The sequence below is a fragment of the Neodiprion virginianus genome, chromosome 3 (assembly GCF_021901495.1).
Source record: "Neodiprion virginianus isolate iyNeoVirg1 chromosome 3, iyNeoVirg1.1, whole genome shotgun sequence".
Taxonomy (NCBI): Eukaryota; Metazoa; Arthropoda; class Insecta; order Hymenoptera; family Diprionidae; genus Neodiprion; species Neodiprion virginianus.
The window spans coordinates 18,578,051-18,593,144 of record NC_060879.1 but is presented as its reverse complement, the minus strand read 5'-3'; the positions used below and the strand labels follow the sequence as shown (position 1 = coordinate 18,593,144).

Here is a 15,094-nt window from a genome sequence, read left to right as displayed (position 1 = left end):
TATTAATTGGATACTTCCATTATTGACATACATGTATAAATCTCACGCGCCCATTTTGATTATTATAGTGAAAAAAATATCTGATCAAATAATTATGCATACAATACAGAGACCCAAAAACCATTTATGAGAACATAGTTGTGAGTATTATATTAACTATGACAATAATTTGTTTATTAGTTAAAAATATATGTCTTACGAATGTGTATACGAATTCTGGGGATTCGCATTTGAAATAAGTGGATAATTTGGTCGATCTTTTTTGGGCCTAAGAACGCGGCTTAAGAACTTCTCGCTAGGGTGCGTTTCGAGTCCATAGAACATTAACGGGTGAAATACAATTTTTTTTTTGCTCTTATATTATAATTCGAGAACTATATCACCTATGAAATACAAAATTTGTTCAATCTTGAGTCAAGAAATGCCCCGTCAATTGAAACCAAATCATCCTAGTCCCTTTATTCGTTCTCCAGATACCGTCGGACAAAGTATTGATCACACACACACAACTAGCGTCCATTCGAAAATCCATTGTATGTATTAACTTCCCTGAATCTTTCTTTCCTGCGGAAAAACGAAGTGGGAAGATAAAAAAAAATAGGACATTACTTTTGAACCCGCCTATCAGTTGCTCGTATCCAAAATACGGGTTTCCTATTTAAAATTGGACATGATACTTGCGAAATCTGAAAAATGGCCCATTCCTCTGTCCCTCTTGAAACCTTCCGACTTTTGTGAAACATCTTCGTTTCTAAGATATTCGTCTTAGGCGATTAAACCTACCCACCCTGTATAATTGACATACTTCGCTCCATATTTTTTGTACGATTTTGCTACAGCAGTTCACAAACTGCATCGATCGAAACTTTGCCCGAAGAATCCTCGTGATTACATCCCGGTGGCCTACTCTGCATACTCGGCAGTATCTTCCGTATTTTTCCACAGCCCTCAGGCTTTGCGGAACTTGACTTTGACAGCAACATCAAGCACCATTTCATTGTCTATGATCTTGTATAATTTCCAACAACATATAGTGGGATAGTTCCAACATGGCAATGAATTGGAACGGCTCGTGTCTGCCATGGGCCATACCGAGGGGGTATTCACTAATGGATCGGGTGACTAGCGATTGCAATGATTTCAATTTATTTCAAACGATTTTAAAGTGACTACTTTCCAAAGCGGTTACAACAAGTGAATACCCCCTTGGGCCATACCCATTTACGGCTAGTTCCGCATTTGTCTGATTTGTTGGTTTTCTTGTAATTTCTGTTTTTTGTCGTATATTTGTCCCGAGCTAGATCCATGGGTTCACGAAATTTCGCGTATTTCAATACGATGGCGATCATTCGCATAACAAAAATGAATCTTATATAGTACTACTTCGTTAAAACAGAATTTCCCCTTCGTTTCGCTTGAGCAAGTTTTATAGCTTCCACCACTCATCTGTGTACCTGAGGTCCCCTAACTTTCGCTCGGACTCCTCGTTATAAGCGACGAACGATCGCGTGAATCATACATATTTACACACCAGATTCATGTACAGAACTGTGATTCTCTTAAAACGAGGAGTGATGATCATGGACACGCTCGCACACGTGCGATTCCCAAGCTCTCCAGGCAATATTGGGGGGAACGCTCCTGCGACGAATTTCTTGGAATCCTATTCCCCTAACCGCCTTGACACGCTCTCTTAACGAGGTAGTACTGGATTTATTTTGTATGCATTTGATGTGTAAGAACTAGAGGGTTCATGTGGCTTGACATTTTTTTCTAGGAAACCAAAAAAATTTTCGGCAATTACGGCGCAGTTGATTGTATCTGAACCGTGAACTGCAATGCCGACTCCACGCCCGCAGCTAATTTACTGTTAGTATTTTCAAATGAATTCAAATTATTCTGAATCTTACAGGAAATCTCGAAGTTTAGGGAATTCGGAAAACACGAATATTCAAACAATTGCTTCCTAATTCCTCCTAATTAGTATATTACTCTGCCGTCTTCGTACATTGCTTCATCGTATTTTTTGAGAAAATCGATGAACGCAGAATTGCTATTTCGAGCTACTAGAGTACAACACTAGTGTGGAGTAATATAATTTCAACTCGTTCATATAGAATATCTGGTGTAAGGTTTTCCCACCCTCCATCACGCCCACATATTTCCAAAAACCGATGTGCAGCTAATCAAATGAATTGTGAATTAATTGTGAGCAATTCAGAAACCCCTCCCACAGAACAATAAATATTTTTCTCCAACTCCTGTTGAGAAAAACGATTTTCTTTGCAGTTTGCGCAATTTCGAATAACCCAATTCTACGTACTATGCCACTGAGCGTAAGTTGTCTAACTCTAATTTTACACGCTGTTAGTGGCACCTTCATAGCTTCTTCAATTAAAATTACCTTTACGGATGTTGGAAAAAATAGCGTATGTCACATGTGCGGATGAGCTAGCACTCGTTTTCGAAGCTCACGCTGCAATCTTCACCCTCTTCGGAAATCGCGCACTTTCCGCACTTGCAACACAACGTACTAGTGCTAACTTTCCTTAATTTTTTTAATCCAAACATTTTTTAATCCAAGCGCATCGAGTTAGAAATGAGTGTAAATTTACAAGTCACCATAACTCGGACATTACTTGTACAATGACAAATGAAATGTAAAATTTTTTTAAGATTGAACAAACTTTCTGTTATAAAATATTTCATAAATATTACATCTGATCCAAGTTATGTGGATCCGATGTAAGGTAAGGCGTGGCCAATAAGCATAGGGCATGTTTAGCAATTGAAATATCTCGGTAACTAAGCATTGCACGACAACACTTTAAATGGAAAAAAGAGTGAGACGTGAGAACGCTTTGTTTTTTTTTTTTTGTTTAAAAAATAAAAAATAAGTTCGTCGTTATTTTTCTCTTGGACTCGTACGAAGATAGTTATTTACGATCATGTAAGTGTTGAAAATTTATTTATTTATTGAGCTTGCGATTAGAAAAGGTTGTCTAGTTTCAAATCTTATCATTTTTACATAACCTAATTTTCATTTCAATAAATCGGGTCTGGGCTAGTTGAGCAAGCCTTGCGAAGGATGCAGCAAAAGCTGTAATGGACGAAACCATGAGTATGAATGCTGCTGCGGCTGCTGCCAAAGAATTGAATATAAAAGATTGGCCTCAACGAGATTTTTCACTGTACGATTAGTATTGGTAGTTTAAATATATATTTGATCGTTAACTACAATGTTTATGTAATTCCTATATCACCATTGAGACCATTTCTCCCATTGTTCGACTTGCCTCATGCCTGTGCCCAACTTACTCCACCTATGGAGGAAGTTGAGCAACTGCGCACAGTCTCATTTATGACAATAACTTCTAAAGCTTCTAAACCAGATCTCAAATGGTTTTTCTTTGCTAGGAACGTTTAGAGAAGGACGAATCACGAACCCAACAGTGTAGGTTTAAATTAAATTTGATGCACCGTTACAGAGTTATGACAGATTAAGTGAAAAACTGCTTAAATAGCCTCGCCCTACCCCAATGTGTCTAAAAGAAATCCGACCTCCACACCCTGTACGAACAATTACAGAAGGGGACAGAGTTAGAAAAAGTTAGGTTCCAGTGTAATATTACAGAAGGTGACTGTCACAGCGTTAGACACATGTGTTTTTTAAATGCGAGATGCTTGTCTAAATTCTTAGAGTAAAAATGTTTCGGCGCCGACTATTTTTGATACCAACGTAAAGGACCTACGACGAAAAATCTCGCATGTATTTTAGAAGTATATTGAGGTGTAAACGGTCTTGGAATCTATAAAAAAAGAAATTAAAACAGCAATTTTTAGCAGTGGAGGGAAAAGAAGAAAACCATAGTGGATTATGCATCAAGAAGGCAAAGTAGGTCTTTTTCTGCCAAGCGTAAGTTGCTTCACACAGTAAATACGCACGGCGGAAAACGGTTTGTCTTCGTGATGCGTACAATAATTCATCTTACAAAAATAGGGTTTACAAGTTTTTTTTTTTATCACGGGGTAAAGAAAAACGCACTTGCTAGTATAAGGACGAAATGTGCTCTTGTTTGCAGTGCCACAAAAATGATTACTTCAAGTACGAAACACAGGCAAAAAAACAAAGGCGCGTCAAGTTTTTACATGGTTATCAAGACATCGAGGTTGTTAGAGACTACGGGCACCTACTGCTTCTTGGAAGTCACCTTTACAAAAACAAGTAATTTCGGCTAAAAATATGTTGCGGTCAACCAAATCCGACCCGTGGTATAGGGTCGAGGAAAACTTGGTTCGAACACTCGTGGAAAGCGAGTCGGGATTCGGGATTCCGTGAAGTCGGGAAATGAGGAAAAACCCAAATGCTCGGACTGCAGTACATAGACACAATACCAAAATACGAAAAATTTGCGATCAGACCGCAAAGTTTTATCCCTGTACGAATTATGAGAGATATCTAATAAAATTTCGGTGTGTCAATGTGTACTATTATTATTATATTATATAACTAATAAACTTATACTATGAGCCTTCCGGTAATTATATCCAATTAGTCAGTCACTACTGCATTCTTGAATTTTCTAGGTAAAATCTTACAGATTACTGTAGGTATTAATTTCGCTATTCTTTACTATTATGTCACTAGATACACGATGTTGGTACGTTTATCAGTCAACAACATATTTGAATACCGTACACATTATCCGATTTCTAACGTTTCTATTGAAAAACTATTTTTTGACTTATTTCATAAGCACTGTAAGTGGGTAGACATAAATTACATTGAATCGTCTCTGCCCCATACATCATCACTTATTTAAAAAAAAAAGAGCGACACCATTCCAAATTCGATAGCGATAATTAACAATAATAATAATTGGATGCCTGCTAGTGTCAATTTCTTCGATGGAAATCATTTAGGATTCATGAATTTGCGATAAGCATTTAACCGACTATAACGAAAGCCTATCCCGTAACATTCAGAAACATGTAGCTGAAATCACTGCATACTAATGAGAGAATTTCTTCAGATTTTCTGACAACTATCTAACGGAATTGGATCAACTACATACTAAATAGGCCATCCAGCTGTGCAGAATCGCCAAATTAACCATATGAAGAGTCGCGTAAATTGTTTGTATAATTTATACTATTATAGAATGGAGTTTACTATGAATCTTTTTTTTTAGTCGGTAATCAACGTGTCAGCGTAAAACAATTTTTTTTACTGTTCCTTGTTAACAAATAAATTCTCACTTAGTTTTATTAATCGCTTTACCGCGGTACTCCTTCGGAAAATCAGATTTCAGTCTCTGCACATATTCACCATAGGACAACATTTGGGTGATATGTGTTAAAAAAAAAATAAAATACACGGTTCGCTATGAAACTTTTAGTGAAGTATATTATATATTTTGGCACTGAAGGTACCAAAACATTATGATATTATACGTATCGTAATATACAAAACAATGTTGATTTGAGTCAACGATGGAATCACGTTTTAATATCTAAATTTTTACATAACGAATGTTTTCTAACTTTTGACAGTCAAGTTTCTCGGTAGTAATTCCTACTTGGAACAAAATTTTGTGTTTTAGTAGAATTATGGAAGTGTAAATATTTTTCTAAAATCCAAAAATCAATGAAATTTAGGTTCGTAACTTGTACATACAATACGTGATAGTTTCTACAAAACAATGCCTCAAAATCCGGAAAATATTCAAGCTCGAAATTTCAGTTGTGGATACATCCTGCAACCTGGAAAGTATTGAGGGATTGGATATAAAAGAAGACATGTGGCAGCCCTGGCAAAAATATTACTTTGAAAAACTTGACGAAATTTTGATGAAAAAATTTGCGATATTTCTCTGCAATTCTCATACTTATAGAACATGTGCGAAGTTTTGCAGAGAAATTTGGCAGAGTTTTTCAGAAAAATATCTTTGAACATCTCTACTATTCACTGACAATGAGTTTCTTTCATAGACTCGAAATATTTTTCTTGAACCTTACTCTTCTCATACTAGAAATTCTGAATTTTCCTGGATATTTCTACACTTTGCAAGATATCTCTGTAAATCTCTGCACGTTTAACTGAAAATCTATTCCTTTTCTCTTCAAAAGTATGAATATTTCATTAAATATCTGCAGACTTTTGTGCATTCCGCGTGATTTTGCTTGTAAAATTTCTTACTACAATGCCAACACAGGAGGACTAGCGTCCAAAACTCATTGCGTCCCGTATTCAACACACGCTTTTAACTGAAAATTAACTTCAAACAGCGTTTTGTTTAATCAAGGGACTGAATGTACTCAAATCAACGGGCTGTATTTGGACTAGTTTTCATTAAAAATTAATAACAAATACTGGGCCTATGCTTCACGTATCTCGGCCAGATACCCTCCTTATTTTGAAACGTGCTGGTTCGCCAAAGAAATTTCAAGAAATATAATTAAATTAACGAATGACATTCATTATCATTCCTAATTTAACACCATAAATAACTGACCAGAGTATCGAGGCTAGGCTGGAGTTGGTGGATGCGTTAAATTTCCGTCGACTTCTGAAGTAAAATTTTTTTGAAACATTCCGCATCTTCGCCAAGTTCTTTGAATTTCTCTCCATTTCTATGAACCTCTCTGTAAATCTCTGAAAATGTGTACAGAGTTTTTCACAGAAATTTCGCAGAGTTTCTCAGAGAAATATTTTCGTCAGGGAGCCAATATCATATTTCGAGACCACGGGGTTATCGTCCGTATAGAGAAAAGCGCGAATTCATTGGTGACGTATTTCTGTGGGTTCGTTAATGAAAGAGCACCAGGCGCATCATCATTTATTAAGCATACCACTGAAGATCAATACTACCGGTTGGTTTTGGAGGTGGGTTATGTAGGTGAGAATTACGTCACTCTAAGGTTGAGAGTCGGAAGCTTTCGTGCCTACAACGGGAGGCGGACATACGTAACCATGTCGATACAGGTGACCTTCGACCTTCGACAATTGCGGATCTATTGGCATTATTCAATGGACTACATTTCTGCACGATGTGTATATTACAAGCTACTCCGCTACCACTTTACGTACAGCCTGACCGTTGATCAGTGTCACGCGGTCTACTATTCGAGGTGGAAGCGGCGTGAAAATAGCCTGCAATCTTTAACCGTCGAACGAACTTGTACCTCGGTTGGTGGTCAGTCCGCGGTTTGTCGTGAGGTTCGCGGTGTCGTTCGCGAGCTTGCGGAACCAGCCCGCAATATGTTTTGATGTGGCAATATCGAGTGCCTCACCACAGCATAATAGGCAAAGTTATAAAAATAAAACCAGAATATGAATCACGCAATTTCAGTGCAGTAGTATCGGTAGTGAGTCGTTCAAGGCCCGAGAAGAAGCGTATTGTCGAAGTGAAACCTTTCTTCCGCATGCCTTTTCCGCGTATATACGCTTGGTACGCTACATAACGATTGGGAGACATGTCCGTTTCCTTGCCTATAAGCTTATACAGAGTCGAACGGAAAAGCAACAGGTGCAGCATGTGCGAAAATAGACAGTAAACCGCGACATAGTGAAAAGTCTGCGTGCGTTAGCGGGCGTTTAAAATTAACGGAAAAGGTCACCAACAGTGAGGGACGGGAGCCTGCCTTACAGTGGCGTCCTTGAAGAGAGTGATTACGTCTCGTCGAATCGCCCACGAGTCTATCCTTCCGACGATATAGCTTATTATTTTTCACTTCATCGTGCGTCAAAGACCTTTTCCAAGAATGTGTCGTTGGATTTGAGTCTTGGAGATGAAACAGAAGATAGACACACCGTCGTAACTCATCTGTATTCTTTCAAGTTCAAGGCGAGGTTGGAACCCCGCGTTCAATCCTGTTGTGCGAGTCGGCTTCTCAATTACTTCAGCTTAAAAAGCACTATACTCGCAAGTTGTACGTAATAGAGCTACAATGTATACTATCGTGACATGTGTTACCATGCACCTTAGTCAGGGCTGTTGAATGAAACTTGGTGAGAGTGAAAAGTCCAGTTATCAGTTGGGCATATCCAGTATTGTAAACACGGGTCATTAGTGTCATACATATGCAAGTCTTCTAGCAAGCATGAAATTGTGAATTTAAAAATATCGAAAGCGTATTACCATTAGGAGTGAAACTGATAAGGTGTTTGTTTTAACGCATTCTACTATCATTCATTCGCGTTCGTGACATACGGTAGTGTGCATGAGAATAACAGTTGTTAAACGTCCGTTTTAAAACCTCGAACGACTTATGAAGAAGTTCTAACATTGACATTGGCGATAGATTATGAACGTGTATAGTCGTACTTGGGCCTAGCACGTGACATTCTTTGAATATTTTCATTGGGTGTTCGGAGCTTCGTATATACGTATATGCACAATATTTACCGAATTACCGTAGGATAGTCGATAGTCCTTAGAACGGATTCCTACCTATACACTAGTCGTTGGTGTACTGCGCGGGAGTGGCGGGCTGGCCTGGTTTTCTGTTCTGTGATACTATAAAAGTTGTTAACTGCAAGCTGCAAGTTCAATATTACCGGTAAATCAAAAATGGTAACACCAAGTGATAGCATCGAGGGAAGCCCTGTTGGTCTACGTCGAGTTCACAGCTTTCGTCTGCTATCATCCTCGGAAGACAAAGGTGATTCACGCTATCAGTGCAATAAAAAACGAAAACTTCCGTTATAATGAAAATAAACTCTAGCGTTATTTCTAACATCTGTGTAACGTATTAAACCTGTTAACTTCTCACGTTTTACGGTTTGCTTTTGTATCCTCGTTCTTTGTTGATAATACTAGTTCTTATCGCAAAGGCATATACCTCTTTTATATACATAAGTTGTCAGCTCTAGCTAAATCTATAACGAAACTAAAATATACAACTACATACTGGGGCCACACAGAAATGAGAGACTAATGAACAGCACATTACGATACAAGTGCGCGAAGTGCGAGGATCAAGTACGCGCGCACAAATCGTATGCTATTTGTTTTTTTAATTCAGTGTGCGAAATTTATTATTCCCAGTGTGCGAAGTAAATCATTCTCTACATTCCGTGCACGAAGTAGTGACTTTGCACACAGCGCGTAAAAATGAGTGAATCGGGCACTTCGCACACTACCAACAGGCATGAGAAATGGAATTTTACACACTGTGTTAAAAACACCTTCATGAAACAGCGGTGCAAACCACGCCACATCTTTTTTCAAATACACACTTGAGTGATGATACATGTTTCTTATCGCGTTAAACATCAAAACGTATTTTTCCTAACCCTACTTGAAAGGTTCGATTTTTGAACCTTGTGGATTGTGCGTAAAGTGTTAATTTCTGAACGGTGTGGTAAAACGACGTGGGCGCATGCGTAGAATTCAAATGCTATATTTCACACACTAAGCGTTGCTCTTTGGCGCATGCGCAATTTCGATTATCTGAATTTTATTCACCGTATCATGGAAAGTAATTTACCCAACCTAACTTTTACCTGCTGCCAGTGGCACTTACATTGCTTCTCAAATCAAACTGTCCTTCACATGCAAGTATGTAACATTCTGTTACATCAATTACCTAACACAGGTCAACACCGTGTAATAACATTATGACTCAAGTTCTTTGAATGCGAGGCCAAATGTAGGTATACCGATTACAGTATTTGCCAAGTCGTATCGATCTAGGCTAGAAAATCGTTATAACTAGAATGCAGCTTATTCTTAATTAATATCAGTATCTGAAATGACGTAAACTGATAGAGGTTAGATATACTGCAGTATAACTACGGACGGTATGTGGAACACCTGTCGGTGTTCATTGACTAAGGATACTGAACTTGTCGACGCAAGGGACACTTCTTAATCACATTTGCTTATTTCCTATTTGAGTGATTCGTAGATCACATTGAATTAACAAATGGACAAATGTTGCCTACGAATCTCGTGATAAGACGGCTGTTTTATTCAAGATGCAGATCCATCTGATCGTGAGAAAGTGCATAAATAAAGACGATTTTAAGACATTTTTTCTACACATCAAAATTCATTTCTCAAAATTGTCCTAGGAAAACGGTCTTTTTACTTTGCGTAAAAGACGACTTTGCGACATGTGAATTGGCTAGGAAGGCTACATGTAAATCGAAATAAATACAAGAGTTGAAATCCCACAGAGAAAAGCGAGAAAAATGTCCATGAAAGGTTCCCAAAGCAAGCGACGAATAGCAACAGGATAAAAGTTGAAAAGCTGATTGAAAAAATGACAAAATCTTAGATTGATTGTGAGAAATACAGAAGAATGCAAAATAACTTACAGCGCTTAACTTGACTTGTGTTGGTAAATTTATCGGTTAATTTTGAAACTATTTATTTTTATTCGAAGCGTCCTTTTCTGATCGTGAAAACTTAATCACAGTTTTTAATATCTGCGTCGCCCAAAATTTACGAATACTGCAAGCTTATACGCATAAGAAAAATATACATACGTTATACTGTGTTGTATAATTTAACAAGTGTACGAGCATCTTTCAGAAATGACTTTCTGGTTCTTATTGTTCGGCAGTAGATAGTTGGTTTTAGTGCGAGTTTGAGGGCCACGTGCTCTGGTTTAGGCGGATGTTTTCTTCGAATGAAGCGTTCCGGCACAAGCCATCGATTCGTAGGTCTATTTTCATCGTACGTGTTCACCGTTAATAGGATTGGTATATATATATTTTATCGTATTACAAGACAGCTAGGGAGAAGTTTATAAATCTTTTAAGATGTTGGCAGGGCAATTCTGAAATTATGAATTTTCATGGTAAAAATTCTGTTTCGCGATGTGACAATTCTATGGATTCACAAATTATACTAATGTTGTTCGAATCAATTTCTGGAAAATTTTTAATTCCTCGGCTTGCAATTCATACATATTATTTTTATTTAATCTTATTACTGCTTTATAAGTGTGAAATGTTAATCCTCTGAAATATGTCAAACGATGCGTTTCACAAAAGTTCATCAATTTTAAGGGGAGGGGCAGTCGGAATTTCAATGGAAATTCTAATTTTTTTATTTTGACGGAAAATAATTTCTAGAAAGAATTTTTGAATAGGCTTCTTCTCGTACGAAAAAGGTTACAGCATTATCGAACTCTCAGCACAAGATTTTCACACATTTTAAAATGTCGGTGTTTGTTGGATGTCATCGAATCAATTCGAAATATAATCTTCACAACGTTGTTAGCTCTTCCAAAATGTACCCCAAATCACTCGGTTCGGATAGACAGGTTCGTTTTATATAAAGATTTCAAGAAATTAAAAATCTCTCGAGATAATTTGGTTTGGTATTCGTTCACTTTTCGGAAGAAATAATTAAAATTTATAACCACGGAATTCCAGATTAGATTCCCGGATACGTCATTAATTTCTCAAGTCACCTAAAATTATCGAAATTACCGCCTAAAATTTATAACGTCAGTCACCAAACCCAAAGGACTACAAAAATAGTCTAAACTCTACAAACTCGTAATATTTCGACGAATAGAGTTGGAATTCATTACATTTCTTGAAATTTTATTAAACAAGGATTTACCAATAAGAATAGATATTGATATTACATGTGTGCAATTCATGCATTGTGCAATATTCAACGACACATTCTTTCTATTTAATAAATATCAGACATGATTTTTTGTGGGGGGCTGGGGGGGGGGCGAGGCGTTGCCTTATGCTGATAAATTTCTTCCCAAGTAACACACGGATGACTCTTATTTGACTAATTGCCGGCAGAAAATGCATTCCACTAATCGAAGTCTGACGAAGAGGGCATATTTGAAGCTATATTACAGTTGATTTACGTGTCTACCATACGTTCACGAATGTCTGTTCGATTATTAATTTATAGTCAACAACGTACAATTCGACTATAAATTGATTTGTCGTGAATAAAAAATATTCAAACGAAATTACAAAATTTTTATAATTATCAGGCTTTTTTTACCCCGTTATATTCGTTACGTCGAGCATTATACGCGGCGCGCGGCGATATCTAATTTTGGTTTTGAGATTGTTTTATTCTTCACGTTTTTAAGGACATTCGTTGACACATGGATATCGCAAGTTTGACCTTTCGGTTATTGACAGTCATTATCACATTTCAGGCGAATAGCCACCGTTTTGCCAACTTCCCGCCAACTGTAAGTCAAATTTTTCGTCTGTCAATGTTACGCCGGCTTTAATTTGTCGAACAATAGTCGAAATTTAGTCAAGTGTGCTACTTGGCCTTGTTATTACAATTGTCAGCGACGTGATACGTAACTTTTGCTGATTTTATTTCTTCATCTCTTGTTTTCCTTATACTTTTATACCGGAGAATCTCTTGAAACTTGAAAATCAACCGCGCATGCGCCAAATATTTCAATCTCAGTGGTCGGCGAAATCGGACACAACGTACCCAAACAACAAAATGTGTACGTTTGAATTTTCAAAGCCCATAAGCATAAAATTCCGACCATTCTTTGAAGAATCAACTTTCCGACACAATAACAAATGCTTCCCAAATCTTGCCGAGTCACTACCTTAATTATTTAAGATTCTAACCTCGAAAATTCGTATCAACTACATCGTCGTCAGAAACGGTTTGACAGCTGGAGATTTGTGATGGCTAGCCTGCACGAACAGCCGATAAAGCTTGTAAGCAAGTTTCAAGAGATAGTCCCGGTATGCATTGTTATTGCTTTTACTCTCTCCACCCTCGTGTGAAATAATAAAAATGGCGATATTTTAATATCCGCACGAATGATTTCTATCTCATTTACAGAGGGTGACGTTGGGTCGCAGTTAAGACGAGGTGGGTCCCTACGTATACAAAGGACCACCAACTATGCTGGATCCTCTACACTAACCGTTTCCACTGATCCTGATCAAAACAATGGCCGGCCCGCCAGGCCCACCAGACACTCCGCACCTTCCACAGCTGCACCTGCACCGGAGTTCCTGGCCCGGAGTCTTCTGCAGCTCGGTTGTCCCATCGTCTCGATACCTCAGTGAGTTATTTATATTTATATTTACTATCTAGATATGTACGCTCGGGGACAATGAATCTGAGATAACTAATTTTTTACACTAGACAGTTATGTTGGCAACACGGAGAAACCTACAGCGCCATAGTCGGCCGAGCGCGAAACAAACTCAATCTCAATAAACATAACATAACCCATGACTTGTGAAGAATTCGTGAACCAGGAGGTTGATTGAAGAAGAAGTTTAGTCGAAAAATTCCGGTCAGGTAACAACAAACGCGCTGATATCCAACATCTCAGCCATTTATACTCAAACATTCTCTAGTTTTCACATATTGGCGCCCTTTGCTCTGGTTGGTCATCAGTTTTAAATCCATGATATTCGAACACAGATCAATATCATACCTCATTACCATAGATTTACGGATCGATTTCCGCTAATCTTTACTTCCGTCCAAAATGCTGAACTAATAACACCTAAGTAGGAACAGGTCGTCAAATTTGTGAGTAATCTGTCTGAACTTATTTGATCTCTTGTTTATTTCAATTCTCACACACTTATTAATTACTTTAGTCGTCAAAATTTCACTCATGTAAACTTATTTTATACTTTTTGCCATCCGCAATTTCTATACTTAACCTCAAAATTGTGACAATTTATTAATTTATAACTAAGTTACAACAACAGCAACTATTCTTATGAACGTAGTCTCTGTTTCAATACAGAATTGTTTTTTGAAACTTTTTTGTTAATTATTATAGCCTGAGGATGGTCGGCAGGGCCCGGCCGAAACGTCGGAAACGTTTTAACATGTTACGCTTTCCAAACAATTAAATTCTCTTTACCTGACCGAAATTTTTCGACTAAACTTCTTCATAACCCATGACCGTCGAATCTAACTTTCCAACACCGCGGGGATGATGACTTGTTGGATTGACAAGTATTCTAGCTGTAGGTATTGCATAATTATTCAGGCTACTGATGAACAAACAGCGTCACACGTCTTGTGGGTATGTTTGGTACACTGCAGAGACTTAATGTAATATATATGTTTCTCGGTTGAGATGCTTTTATCATTGCTGCTCCATTATTTCCATACATTTTCCTGCATTGCGTATAAAACTACAATTCTGAAAAGCTCGAGAAATAAGTATAATAGGAAATGTGAATAACTGCACGATCTGGAAATTCTAACCTACAAAGTGCTAGCAGCAAGACCAGTTTTCATCCTCCTTGGAAAGAGTCTTACTGACAATGAGTCAACTTTGAAATATTGTATTTATAATCGCGAAATATGTCGCTTAGCAATAAAAAATGTTCTTCGTCTTATTGTGAGAAACACGTTTCATCAACTACGTGACAATGTGTGTGCGTGTGTGAAATCTTGTATCTTGAATTCCGCAAAAACAACAATTTCAATAACTATACACATTTTCAACAATTATTTCGTTCATACTCCATTACAAAGATATGACTTTCTCGATTTTGAAGAAATTTACGGGTACATCAATTTATCAGTATATGTATAGGGACGTGTCACGAAATTTTTGAAACTCCTAATCCTTTCAGTTCCGTACGTTCTGTATTCCGAACTAATGAAATATGGGAAGAAATTCATGTATTCGATAGAAATACGTCAACATTGAATGTCTCGACTTCCGGTTACCGAATGGTGGTCGTTCGAATTTCTAAAACGTGTATAAATCTTAGACTCTACTACGAATTTTCCTAGAATTTGGTACATGAGTTTTCGTTTTCAGTTTATCATAATTCAGTGTTACTCATTTAGATATAATTCACGGTAAACGTCTGACTGGATTGTTCGAATTATTTTTTGTGTATATTCGTTTTTTCCTCGATGGCTACCGGTCATCATTTCTAAATTTGTCCCGTACGATAATTTACTCTGGTCTCTTATTTGAACACCTCACTAGGCTGAACTGAGCTTTTGAGGACTAAGAATTCGATCAATCGATCGTGCCTATTTCAGCCAACGATAACCTTTCTTATTCATCTGACTATTTTTTTTTTTTATACATCTTTGATATTTCCTTTAATCCAACTATTTCTTATCCATCTTTG

The 15,094-nt window shown here is 37.4% G+C and overlaps 1 protein-coding gene across 2 annotated transcripts in view; it reads left to right on the top strand.

The window, feature by feature from the left end:
• Positions 1–7,124: 7,124 nt before the first annotated feature.
• LOC124301703 (GRAM domain-containing protein 2A-like) overlaps positions 7,125–15,094 on the top strand; it is a 103,051-nt gene continuing 95,081 nt past the window's right edge. Inside the window, exons 1-2 of one of the 2 annotated variants that reach the window (XM_046757091.1) lie at positions 7,125–8,664; positions 12,810–13,035. In XM_046757091.1, coding sequence (XP_046613047.1) covers positions 8,574–8,664; positions 12,810–13,035 — 317 coding nt within the window. In that variant the 5' untranslated portion in view covers positions 7,125–8,573. Of the gene's footprint in view, positions 8,665–9,340; positions 9,484–12,809; positions 13,036–15,094 lie in introns of those variants that run through there. The other variant, XM_046757092.1, reaches the window with a different exon arrangement.